Raw genomic sequence first — 13,824 nt, forward strand, 5'->3', positions numbered from 1 at the left:
AATTGTTTCAACTTCTACCCTCAAAATGACGCTATAGGGAACTGCACAGCAGAACAACCTGACACAAGGACAGTTTTCCCCCGAATGCCACCACTGTGCTTAACAACTAATTCTCACAACAATGTCAAATAATTTACAGTCAAACAGTGAAATAAAGACTGTTTTAGTATTCTTCTTCTCTTCCTTCCTAGCATCTATCTCTTCCCACTTATGACTATAACCATGTTGCTTGCATCTTTCAATTTATATTGTTTCATTTGTTTACTAGTATGATTTGATAGCTTATTAGTAACCTTGACTATCACTAAGTGTTGTATCTTTTTATTCTTGATGATTGTATTTTATTCTCCTTATGTACACTGAAAGCATATACACCAAAGACCAATTCCTTGTGTGTCCAATCACACTTAGCCAATAAAGAATTCTATTCTGTTCTTTGTTTTGTTGTTCAAGATGTCGCTCAGGAATAGCAGGGCGTCAGTGTGATCGTTGTGCTCCTGGATCTTATGGTTTTCCCAACTGTAAACCTTGTAAATGTAACAGAGGAGGAACAGAACTAGACATCTGCAATCCACAAACAGGAGTTTGCCTCTGTAAGGTCAGATGCTTTGACATTTCAAAGTGTGTGTGATTATGTTATGTGTACTTCCTTATTCAACTGTAAATAATTCTCATTCTCATAATTACTTAAAAAAATAATCTACCTAGACATGTGTCTCTGGAAGTTTTAGTACATTAGATTGTATAGATCTTTAATTAGGTGATGACACACATGAGAAAATGGTTTATTTTGAGCACAGATTGCATCTCAATTCCTCAACTGCGTTTAATAGGAATATGGAAGAACTATTAAGAAAAGGTTGAATGGGTTTATTTATAAATTATCTGTTATTGTAAACAAAATATTGCTAGGAAATCCCCTAGAGTTATTGACCAGGTTATATACTTCTGCTTTTTCAGCAGTGCATTCACCTTGGAATTCAAGGAATAACTCTGAGCAAAATCCTTAAATTGAGAAGGAAATCAAAAACAAAATAAATACATTGCAACATTCACTCTAGATACCTATTTCATGGGTAGATTCAATACTCATTGAGTGTGGAATTAAGTTTGTGGGAAGCAGCCAATCAGTATTATTTAGTTGTGATCCCACATTTTAATAACACTTTTGAAATATATGAATTGTTCACTTGATGCTCTAAGTATTGTCAAAATATCATAGTATTTCCAGAAAAACTTCCCAAGAGTTACAGTGAATAGTGCTTAATTTGTAGTTAGTAATAGGATTAGTGATTGGGTATCAGTCAGCACCATGTTTATTCTCCCTATCGGCATACCCTGTCTACTTGTTTTAAATCAAAAAGGCTCTTGATGGATGCAGCATTAATTTTCTTCCTCTGCTGATCAAATTCTTCATCTGCATATAACACCAGTACGAGGCAATTTATTTTCCATTCAGATTCCTGTAACTGTTGCAATATGATCATAAGCAAAGCAAAAGACTGAAGTGTGCATTGACACAAATGCTGTGGTATTGTTAATGTGCTGTGCTGCGTTTTTTGAACATGTGAGGTGGCCAGGCTTCTTCACAACAGTCTTTACAGTCTACATTTTTACTAGCAATGCAGGAAGGCTTTTGCCTTTTTAAATTTTCTCATTAACTGAATGTTCTGTCCTTTCTGAACTAAAGATAGGAGGAGAATGTAATTACCCACTTTCATAATTTTCCAAAATTCTTAGTTCAAAAAGCATTTCACAGTGTGTATAAATATGTCTCTTGAGAAATATATTACTGGTAGAAGGGCTTATTTACCTGAAAATGTGCATTTTAAAATAATAGGACAATATGTAGGATAATATGGAAACAGAAAAAAATAGAAGCATTCATGCCGATCAGAAATAGATTTTTGGTTTCTTATGGTTCAACCAAAAATATTGGCTGCATTCAGTGTGAATCATTTAAGTCCCGCAGCAATAAAATTTGTGTCAGCAAGACTTCAAAGATGTTTGTGTGGAAGGCCCCTTATTTAAACTGACAGTTGCATAATGGCTGTGGCAATGGCTGTTATGTAGTGAAGAGGCTTTAAAAATTTCCTTGCCAAAGAGATAATTTTAGTATCATCTGTGCTATGGAGTATTGAAGACCATGGAGAAACTGCTTTTGAACATTTACAGCTATTTCCCCCCTCTATTACTGCAAACTTTGAAGTGGAAACATTTAATGGTTTATTCCAATTGACTTACAGGACAATGTTGAAGGGGCGCAATGTGACATGTGCCGTTTAGGATCGTTTTATCTGGACCCTGCTAATCCCAAAGGTTGTACTACCTGCTTCTGCTATGGAGCCACCAATATTTGCCACAGTACAAATAGACGTAGAGTCAAGGTATGCAATGCTACATATATTTTTCCCCTTTGGCGATCAGATAGATGAGCTAGCCCAAATATCTGTGACTGGAGTTTTGCTTTGTATGTTAAAAGCAATGATTGATTGAGGCTGAAATGAGCACCAGACTTCTGATTGTAGGGTAGTCAGGGGACTGAACTGGCTGCACACAAATCAGTAGTGGCTTTCCAGATGCTAAAGCTGTTCATTCTAAGAAACGAATTTACAAGAGTATTACTTTTAACCTTTAAAAAAAGGCATGACAGTCATTACTACTTTTCTGTTTTCTCTCTTTCTTCTGAGAATTTTAAGATGCATTTTCTCCTTTCCTGTGTCTTTATGTCATTGCTGTTCCTTTTAAAGTCATTTCCATCCTGCTGAGTTTAAAGCTATTGGGTTTTTTTCCCTTTAGCTTTCAGCAGGTTTTTGTTTGTTTGCCATGAGCAGAAGTGTTAATGTCTGTCACAGTTGCAATGCCCAAATTGTATGTCTTTTCTCAGAGACCAACGTCTCTTGGGAAAATTTCCTGCTTCTTCAGAAAAGCACCTCACTTGTAAATCAGGGCAGTTGACTTTCCATCATTTACTCGATGTTGCTGGGTAACTTGCAGAAGGAGTTAGTGAAATGCATCCATGTGATTGATTAGTATGCTCTGTGCCACTGCATTATGATACAACTTGTGTCTTGATGAGTGGACAATTTCCCTTCTGTGATGTTGGAAGCAGGTCTCTATAGGTAAATTTCACACAGCCAGTATTTTATAATGGCAAGAAAAACTTTTGTTTGTGGTAGGAATCAGAAAACCTCCATCTTGCAAATTAAGTTTTGTGTTGTGGGAAAACCTTAGTTTAAAAGCAAAAACTTTTTGTGTCTCTCCTCTGTTTTACTATTAGCTCACCGACATGAGAAACTGGCATCTGGAAGCAGTGGGTAATTCCATGAGTATTCCTACAGCTTTCAATCCTATTAGCAACAGTGTTGTTGCTGATGTCCAAGAATTACCTCCCCTTCTGTACAATTTACATTGGGTTGCACCATCATCTTACTTGGGGAATAAGGTATATGATCTTTTCTGTAATATCTGTCAAAATTGCCCCATTATCAGCTCCAAATACTATTTTCTCTTATCTTTTTTATTTTATTTATAAAAGCCAAATGCAGACTGGGCTCCAATGTGGAAGACTGTAAAGCATCATTTATGAATTATAACAGCTGGATTTACACAATATGCTAAGCCAAAACCAAACAAATTATAGTATCACTTGAAACAAAGTGAATTCAGGCAAAATAAGTTTCTAGCAAGTGATAGTCTGGTACATCAATAAACAGATTTTTAATCACAAAGGTTTTTTTTCTTGATCTCTCTGTACCAATATGGGAAATGCGGTTGAAGATATTGTGAAGAATAAATATTATCTTAAAGTATAAAAACCAATTTCTGTATTTCCTGTAATTTGCTATTTAGCTTTCTTCATATGGAGGATATTTAACCTATCAGTTAAAATCCTTTGGTTTACCTAGTGAAGGCATGGCTCTCCTGGAAAAAAGACCAGATGTACAACTAATTGTAAGTCAAATAATGTATATAAATATGTATGCATCATCTTAGCTTTAAAAAGTGTTTACCCTTTACCACTCATTTTCTGGACTTACATGGTGCTTACTGCACAACCTCAATGTGAAGATATGAAAGTCTGAGAAGTCTTTATTTGAATATGCCATTTTGATAACTCTTGTTCCTTAAGTTCTACGAACTATCAGGAAAATGCCTTTTTTTAAGAGTACATGTCTTATGATATATGGTTATCTCAACAACCCACTATAGTGGCAGTCTAACTGTGTTCTTTGTCCTCCTTTTTCTGGTTTCTTTGACCACAGGTCTTGGCATATTAACACTCTTTGATGCCTCATTATTGAGTTTGCTTATGATAGCCCTGTGGTCAAGGCTAGTGTCTGATGGACTCCTACAGACTATTTTATGCTGTTCATAATCCCTTATATTGGCACTGCCTTCCATAGCGTTTTTAGCTGGGCTGTAAGAGACACTGGACATGGAGTTTCTGTGAGGGATATATAAGCCTAGTGTTGTTCCCCAAGTGCTGTTAAGACATTATCCAGGTTATTTAAATGCATTGATTGATGGATTGATTGATTATGTATGACCATGACAATCTGTCCTTAGCCTGGTCTTTCAAGTCTCCCATCAGTGCACCCATCAGTGCTGTAACTGATTCAATCTATGTTGTCTCTTCTGTTTCCCTCTCTGTTTCTCATGAAGCATGCTAATTTGGCACATAGGTACTTACAGTGGATTTCAACTATTTTTCCACAGGGACGGGAGATGAAAATATCCTATATAGATCCTAATAATCCTTTGCCAGACAAACTGTATTATGGATCAGTCCGATTAGTTGAGGTAAGAATAATGTTAACTCACTTTTGATAAGTTATGTTATCAAATCTTTGCCTATTTTGATCCAGATCAGAAAATGCAAACATAAGTGTTCCTGCTCTAAGAATAATTTCCAAGACTGCAGTTCTGAGTATTCCATTGTCTATTGGAGGGGAAAAAAAAGCTTATAAGCATGTATTATTTGTGCAGTAAATATTTCTGCACATGGTACATAATTAATCTCTCTATATGTGAGAAGAATTTCTATTGTAATTAATGTTCTAATTGAGAATGGCCTATTATTCAGTAAATAATTGAGAATATTTTCTCAATGGGAAATAAAACTACAGGGTGGATCCCTAGTCTTCATGTGCTATAGAAGAAGGTAGCAAGTTTATACTTTGAAAGCAGCAAGGGAGAACAGCATATTTAATCAGCATTTGGAAAGAGGGACAGCATCCTTGGGTGCAATAGGAATTTGGGACTCTCGTGGAGGATTACCAGCTGTGCTGCATACTTGCTTGAGTCCTTTTCCTCCCACTTGCTTTGCTTCTATGTTATAATAATCAAAGGTTTTAGAGACACCGTATTTATCTAGTGCTAAATCTCCTATTTATGAAAAATTGCCTGTTGTGCTACCATATGTCTTCTCATGTCAGAAGACTTCTGGGGAATATTTCTGGAAGCCAGATTGTAATGATAACTTATTTGGTTACTTATGTGGATATATTTCTTCCTTCAAAACCCAGAAGAGCAGCATCAGATTATTCTGGCATCCAGTAATTCTGTAATATGGTACAATAATGTGTTGCATTGCTGTTAAGCAAATACTTCCACTGGTTGCCTGAATAGTCAAACTCATTTCTTTGTTGATTCATGTTTAGACTTGAAAAATAAAGATATTTGGCATCCTACTCTACGTTCAATTACAGATGTACTTGAAGATTGAGGCCATTCCAAACTGACATTTTGATGTATGAGGCTGAGTTAAGCATTATAACTGAACATAGGAATTGAATCTTGTTCTAAAGCAGTCTAACAAATGCCTTTTATTTTGGTAAAAGTGGGAGTGAATAGCATTTAATGCTGTTTGCTAATCAAAATGAATAAGAATGGAACCTGTGGACAACACTGGTATATGCATAGCATCATGCTGTCTAATGTTTTAATATGTTGGAAATGGAAGATTATTCAGTTTTATTTTTAAACTATTCTTCCCTTCATATACACAACTCTCTCTGATTGATATGGGAGAGTTACCTCATAACGGGTGAAAAACTTTTATTTTAATGGACATTATCTTCTCGGACAGGAGCTTAATAAAATTAAAATGTGTGTGTGTGTGTGTGTGTGTGTGTATACAGTGTGTGTGTGTGTGTGTGTGTGTGTATATATATTCTCCAATTGGTTTGCATAAACACAGAGCTGTTGCTGCTTGACAACTGCTTGAAGAACATTTCCAAAATATATATACTGTGTATATTTTGCTCCTAATGCTCTGTTATTATTTGTTGATTCTACCTTCCATATCATTATTTTAATTATCTCTTGCCTGATTTTAGTTCTCCATTGATACAGTTATTTTTCTAGCACCTTTTCCACTAGATTCCCAGTATCTGATTTTCATGCTGTCTTTCTTTGAAAACGGATGTCCCTTTTATCTGTGCTATAGAAGATTATTGCAATGTATTCCAGACCCAAATTTCATTTGTGTCTTGAATGTGCAGGAGAACTTCAGGCACGCCAGCAGCAATAACTTAGTATCTCGAGACGAACTGATGATGGTCCTGTCTAGACTAGATGAATTACAAATCAGAGGTCTTTACTTCTCAGAAACTCAGCGGTTAACCTTGGGCGATGTTGGTCTGGAAGAAGCCACCAATACAGGAAATGGTAACATCGCTTATGCCGTAGAGGTGTGTTCCTGCCCTCCTGAATATATGGGTGATTCATGTCAGGTAGGAATTTTCTTTTCTTTTTGTTCTGCATCATCCATGAGACATCAGTCAGGATAACAATACTAATTTGGCTCTAGCAACAGGAAAATATTATTCACAATGCTTTGACTTAAAGTGCAGCAGAGACTTACTTTGAACCATCTTGGCAGTTCAGTGAAAAATTGTAATCTATTCACATAAACTGGTTATAGAAAATACCGTATTTTTCAGAGTATAAGATGCACCTCCCCCCTAAAAAAGCGTGGAAATGTTGGTGCGTCTTTGACACAGAATACAGCCATTTTTGGCCTCCCAAATCCCCGTCCTTGCATCCCATTTTTTGCCAAAAAAAAAAAAAAGGAGGCATTTTTGCCTTCCTCCGGCCCCCAGAAGTACTCTGCAGGCTGCAGTAGAGCTGGGAAAATACAAAAATGCCCTGTTTTTTTTCATAAACAGAGGTGTTTTTGCCTTCCCTCAGCCCTGCTGAAGCCTGCAGAATGCTCCGGGGGGCTGGGGAGGACAAAAACTTTTTTTTCTTATTTACCTCTTTGAAATCTTGGTGTGTCTTATACACCGGTGCGTCTTATAGTCCAAAAATTATGGTACATTTATTCATAGACATTGTGATTAAAAAAAGCAAGGTAAGTAAACATAAAATAATAGATAAATGAAAATAAAATAAAATGTAAAGCCATCATAATGTAACCCAGTTAATGTATGTCTCTAAACTAAAATTTGCTTAATCATAGTTTATAAATCTCTGCGAGTTTTAAAGGATGTCAAATGCACAAGACTTTTCTTATTTTTATAGGCAATTAACATTTAAGATGCAGTTTGCCAGGTTAGAGTGAAAAAAGTTGCACCACTTAAATTCCTTTCTTCTATGGTGCTATTATGTCAATCTACCATTACCCTGCTTATTTGATACTATTTCATTACTGATTTGGCAGCATTGTAACCTTTTGCAAAGCAAATATTTTAAAGATTAGCCTGTACCAGTCTCAGTTTTCTCCTCAAGTTACAATCTGGGCTTGTTAAAAGTCATTTTGAAGACATTTTCAGTTTAATTTTTAAAAAAAATGATTTTATGGTCTGTGGTATAAAATGTTCAGTTGATCAAGAGTGCATTTAAACTCTCCCCATTGCTTTTCCTATTCCTTAAGTATACCTTGTCAGGTTTGTGTCTTTGTTTTCTCTAGCCTAGTGAAAATACATAGCCAAAAGGTAGACTTAGACAAACTCCAGGAAGGAACACACCCTCTCAACATATTTCCTCAGAATTACTCAGCCTGTGATTTACAGGGCTGCTTCATCGTCTAGAACTGTCTCGCTATGCTCGGGAGGGAAAAGGTGATGCCTGCCACACCTTAATTCGGTGATACGCTCATTTTCAGAAATTGCAATGTGATCATTAACATCAGGCATTGCTCTGTATTGCACAACCTGACTCACGTACAAAGTTTAAAGGAGGAGCAGATCCGGGCATACGGATAGAGCCAAGAGGAGAACAATACGAAGTAGCATAAGGGAAAGTGCTGTATAATAACAAGGGCTGGGTGAGGGAGCAGCTCAGCTTAAAGCTCAGCAAAATGAGGGCTGCAGGATGGAAGCTATGCAGCACTGGGTGGCTGGTCTTCTGCACAGGCCTGAGGCTCTGTCTGGGACATGTTTCACAACAGAGGATAGCGTTTCCACAGCTCTTGGGCCAAGGGCAACAGCAACAAGGTCACTGGGATTTTAAACCAAGACAGGTAACTAGCCTTCTCTTTCTCTACTCTCGCCCCACCTGTTCTTTCATTTTGGATTTTTTAAAAATATCCTGATATGAAAACCTTGGGGCCAAACTGATTTGTTTCTTGATAGCTATAATCTACACTGGAGTCTACCAGTGGAGGAGGTCAGTAAATGGTTAGTTTGCTTCCTTTTATATTGAAGATTGTAATCCTTATTCCCAAATGAAAAACAAAACTGATTAAAGCCATTCTCCCCCGCCCCTGCCCCTGTGGGGTTGAAATGGGGACCGCAAACATGTTAAAATTCAATTGGGTGTTGTGCTGTTCTACACATAACAAGTTCAAAACCTAAGAAATAAGTTTTTTTTTTAAAAAAAAAATCTCCCAATATGGACATTTTATATGAGGAGCATTTATTTTCCTTTTATACACAGATGAAAAATATTGTTTTTATTAAAGCTGCTGTTTTAAAACGGTTTTAAAGCAGTTTTTTGACCATTTCTCACCAAATACTTGATCACTCAGTTTAAAATGATTAATTCCTACTTAATTGTCCCTAACGGTTTCCTGTGCCTTTATTGATAATTACTAATTATAATTTAGCTAAATATCTTTGCAATGATCTCCACCTTAAATGTCCGTTCTACTGGCTTTGCCAGCATAATTGCCTAGTATACTCATGCACAGAGAATTACTAATTTGCAGATTTATAATGTTATGTCTTGTAAGGCAGTTCATTAGATATTTACTAATTGGAAATTTGGATTGTTGCATATAACTTTGTTCAGTGTTAAATGGTCATTGGGTTCAGTCAGAACGTGATTAGTTTGATTTTTGTCATAGTATAATGGAACACCTAACATAATCCAGTGGTGGATTATGTTTTAATGAGATATGTGAATCCAGTCAATCTTGCCAAGATGAAAATGGCTTTTAGATAAATGTGAGATCTACCCCTAATTGCAACTATTAAAGGAATCACATTCGCTCTCCATTGAACTTTGCATTGATTGATAAATACCAGTGAACATCTGTGGATCTTCAAATGCTACTGAATTGCAGCTTCTAGCATCATTGAGCATATTGGCTGAGGCTGTTGGGATTTGCAGTTAAGAAATATCTGGCTGACCATAGATTTACCACTCCTCTATTATATTTATACCCATAGATTCCATTAATTAAATATTATACCAAAAGCAAATTAATGCACCATTAATTTGATGCACCAAGATTAATACAGTATATTCCAACCAGTTACTAGTGGAAGTCTCATCATACTAGAAGGAGTAATTATTTTTTAAATCAAAAAGTTCCACTAATATTTAAGCTATCTCATAAACTAATAGTTTTTAAGATATGTTTTTGCATAAATTCAAACATGTAAATAGGTATATCTGAAAGTACATTCCCTTGCTCAACTAATTCACTATGTGATTTCCTACATAATGGCTTTGTAAAGATGGAAATATATATTAAATGTGAACAGATTAATTAAACTCCAATAGGAACATCTAATTGGTGAATTATTTCAGTGGAGATGGTTCGCAGCAGAGACGTTGAAAGGAGGGGTTCTAAACAACTATTTTTCCTGTAGTTTTCCCTCTAAAATTGTCTCCCACATAGCTTTATCACTTTGTATAGTATCCAACATGGTTCCAGTTGGCTACTAAACATGTGCTAAGACACTTGTGGAGTAGAATTATAGGCAAGGCAGAGGCTGCAAAAGGAATACATGAAGCTGCTATCTATTAGAGGTAGTGACTTGTCTTTTTTGATGAGAATAATCTAGTGTCACAAAAACTATGGAGATGGTGACAAAGAAATTCTTCTGAATTGTTTTCATTTCAATTCATGAAAGACATATAGCTTTACAATTTATCTATTACTAGATTATACTGTATAAGTTATCAGAGACATTTTAATTAATGGGTGTGGCATTCTTGCATGAGACACTAAGATGTGTTTGTGTGTATGAATGGCCTATCTTTCTGTGGGGCAATCCTCACCCTGGTCTGCAACGTTTGTGGCTTTTGGCACTTGAGTTAAATCCCATAATCAGACAGGTCAAAGACAAGTCCAATGGGATGTGACACTGAGATCTTTCTTCCATTTATTTATGCACAGAGAGAACGTGGATTTTTGCAGTGTTTAATATAGTTCATTGCACAGTCCAACAGTTTAGACTGATGTTACTTTATTATTATTATTATTTCCATACATCTTTTCTCCACAAGCTCAAAAACATAGTCTAGAACAGTGATGGGGAACCTATGGCACGCATGCCACAGGTGGCAAGCGGAGCCATTTGTCAGGGCACGCGAGGTTCACCCCTTTTTTAAAGCCATTTTTCGCCCTCCCCAGACTCCAGAGGCTTTATAGGAGCCTGGGGGGGGGCGAAAACAGCCTCCCCCGCCTCCCCGGAAGCCCTCCGGAGGCGTCAGGGAAGCCTCCGGACAGTCCCTGAAGCCTTCGGAGAGCTCAAAACGATCCTCCGAGCAAAACAGAAGTGACTTCCAGTTTGCTCGGAGGGTCGTTTTGAGCGCTCCGAAGGCTTCAGGGACCGTCCGGAGGCTTCCCTGAAGCCTTCGGAATGCTTAAAACGACCCTCCGAGAAAACCGGAAGTGACTTCCGATTTGCTCGGAGAGTCGTTTTGAGCGCTCTAGACTCTAGAATTTTCCCCAAAAGTTTTTCAGTCCATCATAGTAATCAATACACTACCATCATAACAATACTTTGGAAATTAATTGCTGATTGCTTGGAAAGATATTAATGAATAGTGCACATATATATATCAAAATACTCCGAATAGCAAATAAAATATACAGTATGCTATCAAATTATCAATATAGTGATAGAATTCATAAAATATTTCATGACAGACACCTGTAATTTAATATGTACAATTACTCTTTCAGAGTTCAAGTAGTTTATGGACTTTGAAATGGACATTGCTTGTGTTCAGTGATATCTTAGGCTAAGCAGAGGTGTAAATAAGCCTTGGCTATGCCTAGCAACCCCTTCCTGGGAGAAATCAAGCTAATCAAGAAGTCTTCCACTAGCTACAGTTCTGTACGATTTCCTTAATAGCCTGAATTGTCCAGTATTATGGTTAACATCTGGATGAAAAGGAAAATTGAAAAAGTAGATTTCCCGACCTGTTCACCAGCTTTAGTGAAAAAAAGAAAGCAGAATTTGTATGCATAACAAAAAAAAAAATCTTATTATGTAATTTATTGTGTCTTGTCTGAATTCATGGTGTAATATGTACTAATGTGTCAGTGATCCCGAACCATAATTAAATTTCTTTTACTTTCCAATATCACTTTAAAACAATGGATTTTCTAAATTTCTCAAACCATTATTCAACTTTTCCTTTCTCCTCTATGCACCAGGAATGCAGTCCAGGATTCTATCGTGAGACAGTGGGTTCATTTACAGGAAGGTGTGTTCCATGTAATTGTAATGGAAATTCAGATAGATGCCTGGATGGTTCTGGAATTTGTATTGTAAGTATTTACAACATATGTTGCTGCAAGTGCTCTTATTAATTTCTTTCGCTTCAGGCTAGTAATAACTTTCAGAGAAATTGCTTGTGCCTGCAAAAATACAAACGTCTTTGAGGTATAGTAAAAACTGACATATCTATTACAGAAATATGTCCACATAATTTTGTCAGCTTTGAAGCATGAATTATCTTCACTTGCTGTGTTTGCATGCATTTCATATTTTTTCTCTTTTAACAAGAGTTACCAAGTGTTAGATTGGGTAATGGATAGGCACACACAGGCTAACGGTAACAACAGCTCTTTATTAAGTACAACAAATGAGAACAATCTAGCGAAGGTTGAGTCTGACAGCAGCCCTTTTATAGGGAGCTGTCAGACCCTTTGACCAATAGGATTAAATCTCTGTTCCCGCCAGAACAGAGGACCTTGGTGGAAACCACTGTAGTTAGAGTAAATATCTAACACCAAGGTTGCACTAGTACACAGTTAACTAAGCTTACAGGCTGAGATATGGTCAGATGCTAGATTGCTTCACTGTTTTCTTTCTGTAAAGAGTTCGTGTTAATTATGGATTTCATTGTGTATCAGAGCAATGAACAATAAAATAAACCAAGATGTTAAAAATGGCTTTAAAAATGGTTTCATTTCACTTTTTTGGCTTATTAAGTGGTGTTCATATACTGTATATGTAAGCATGGAATGTAATGGCAGTTCTTGCCAAAGAATAAACATTGACAGGATTAATTTGTAAGCAAGGGGAATGGAATTGGAAGGTATAATGTTAACCTACCCAGACATATGATCTACACACAGCAGTGTTGGGTTTTGGTATTATTTCCTTTTGAAATTAGTCAATCAAAGCAAATATGTATAAAGGAGCATGATTGGCAATATTTGTTTGAATAAAAGTTCTAATTCAGGGGACAAGGCTTGCATGTTTTTGCATAACATTTCATTGCCTTTTTCTCTATAGTATACTGAAAAAAAAATCAAGTTCTTTTTTCTTAAGTAAATATATTTGCAGCCTAGCCTCTTTCTTTGCCCACATTTTCTTTGCCCATACTTAATCATTATTCATTGCCTGTACAGAGTTCTTTGATATTACACAATACTTTTCTTGACTTTGTTTTTGACAAACCCTTTTGAGTATAAATGTAGGAGTTGTTCGCCAAATCAGCTTGTTCCAAATAGGTGTGAATCATAAGGCATTTCGATTGAGGAACAGGCCGTAACAAGCAAACACAACTAGCAAGAGCTAGATAGTGTACATTGCCCTAAGACAAGAATTTTCTAAATATTAACTTTTTCAGTCTTGTTCTAAGTATCTTTAATGCCCATCGTTGCTACCAGATTAGGTGGCACAAATCCACATGACTCTTAGATGGTAGGATAGAATGATGATCTAGTAGTTGTCTGTTTTCTGTTTTGCAACCCCTATTTGGTAGCCCTTATGATTATTAATACTGTATATTAGATAAATATCATATTTGCAATAGCATACATAGCATACATTCTATCTGGATAGCTAGTTAGTATTGTTAGTTAAGTCTTCCTTTCCATTCAGAAATGCAACACTGAATGGGATTTTAAAATAGTTTATAAGGTGTTACTATATGTTCCTTTAGATAAAAAACAATAACAAATTTATGATCACAGATAAATAGGTTAATCAACTAGTATCAGGTAGACTAAGAACTGTTCATATGGATCCAGAAGATATGGAGCCATATAGCTTGAAGTTCCTCTCTGCTCAATACTGACATATTATGACAGAGGAATGAAATTAATTCCAGTAGAGTAGGATTGATGATTAATACTGCAGTAGGATTTAATTTCCATGCTGGTGGGAGAGCTTTTCATTTTTCCAA

At 36.3% G+C, this 13,824-nt stretch overlaps 1 protein-coding gene across 1 annotated transcript in view; it reads left to right on the forward strand.

Moving 5' to 3' along the window:
* Positions 1 to 13,824, forward strand: part of LAMA3 (laminin subunit alpha 3) — a 142,711-nt gene that overhangs the window by 73,469 nt on the left and 55,418 nt on the right. Inside the window, exons 33-39 of the mRNA XM_081950278.1 lie at positions 454 to 598; positions 2,247 to 2,387; positions 3,281 to 3,445; positions 3,853 to 3,954; positions 4,720 to 4,803; positions 6,507 to 6,737; positions 11,843 to 11,956. Of these exons, the coding sequence (XP_081806404.1) occupies positions 454 to 598; positions 2,247 to 2,387; positions 3,281 to 3,445; positions 3,853 to 3,954; positions 4,720 to 4,803; positions 6,507 to 6,737; positions 11,843 to 11,956 (982 nt within the window). The remainder of the gene's footprint in view (positions 1 to 453; positions 599 to 2,246; positions 2,388 to 3,280; positions 3,446 to 3,852; positions 3,955 to 4,719; positions 4,804 to 6,506; positions 6,738 to 11,842; positions 11,957 to 13,824) is intronic.

The sequence above is a fragment of the Natrix helvetica genome (assembly GCF_964273705.1).
Source record: "Natrix helvetica genome assembly, chromosome: 4".
Classification (NCBI taxonomy): Eukaryota; Metazoa; Chordata; class Lepidosauria; order Squamata; family Natricidae; genus Natrix; species Natrix helvetica.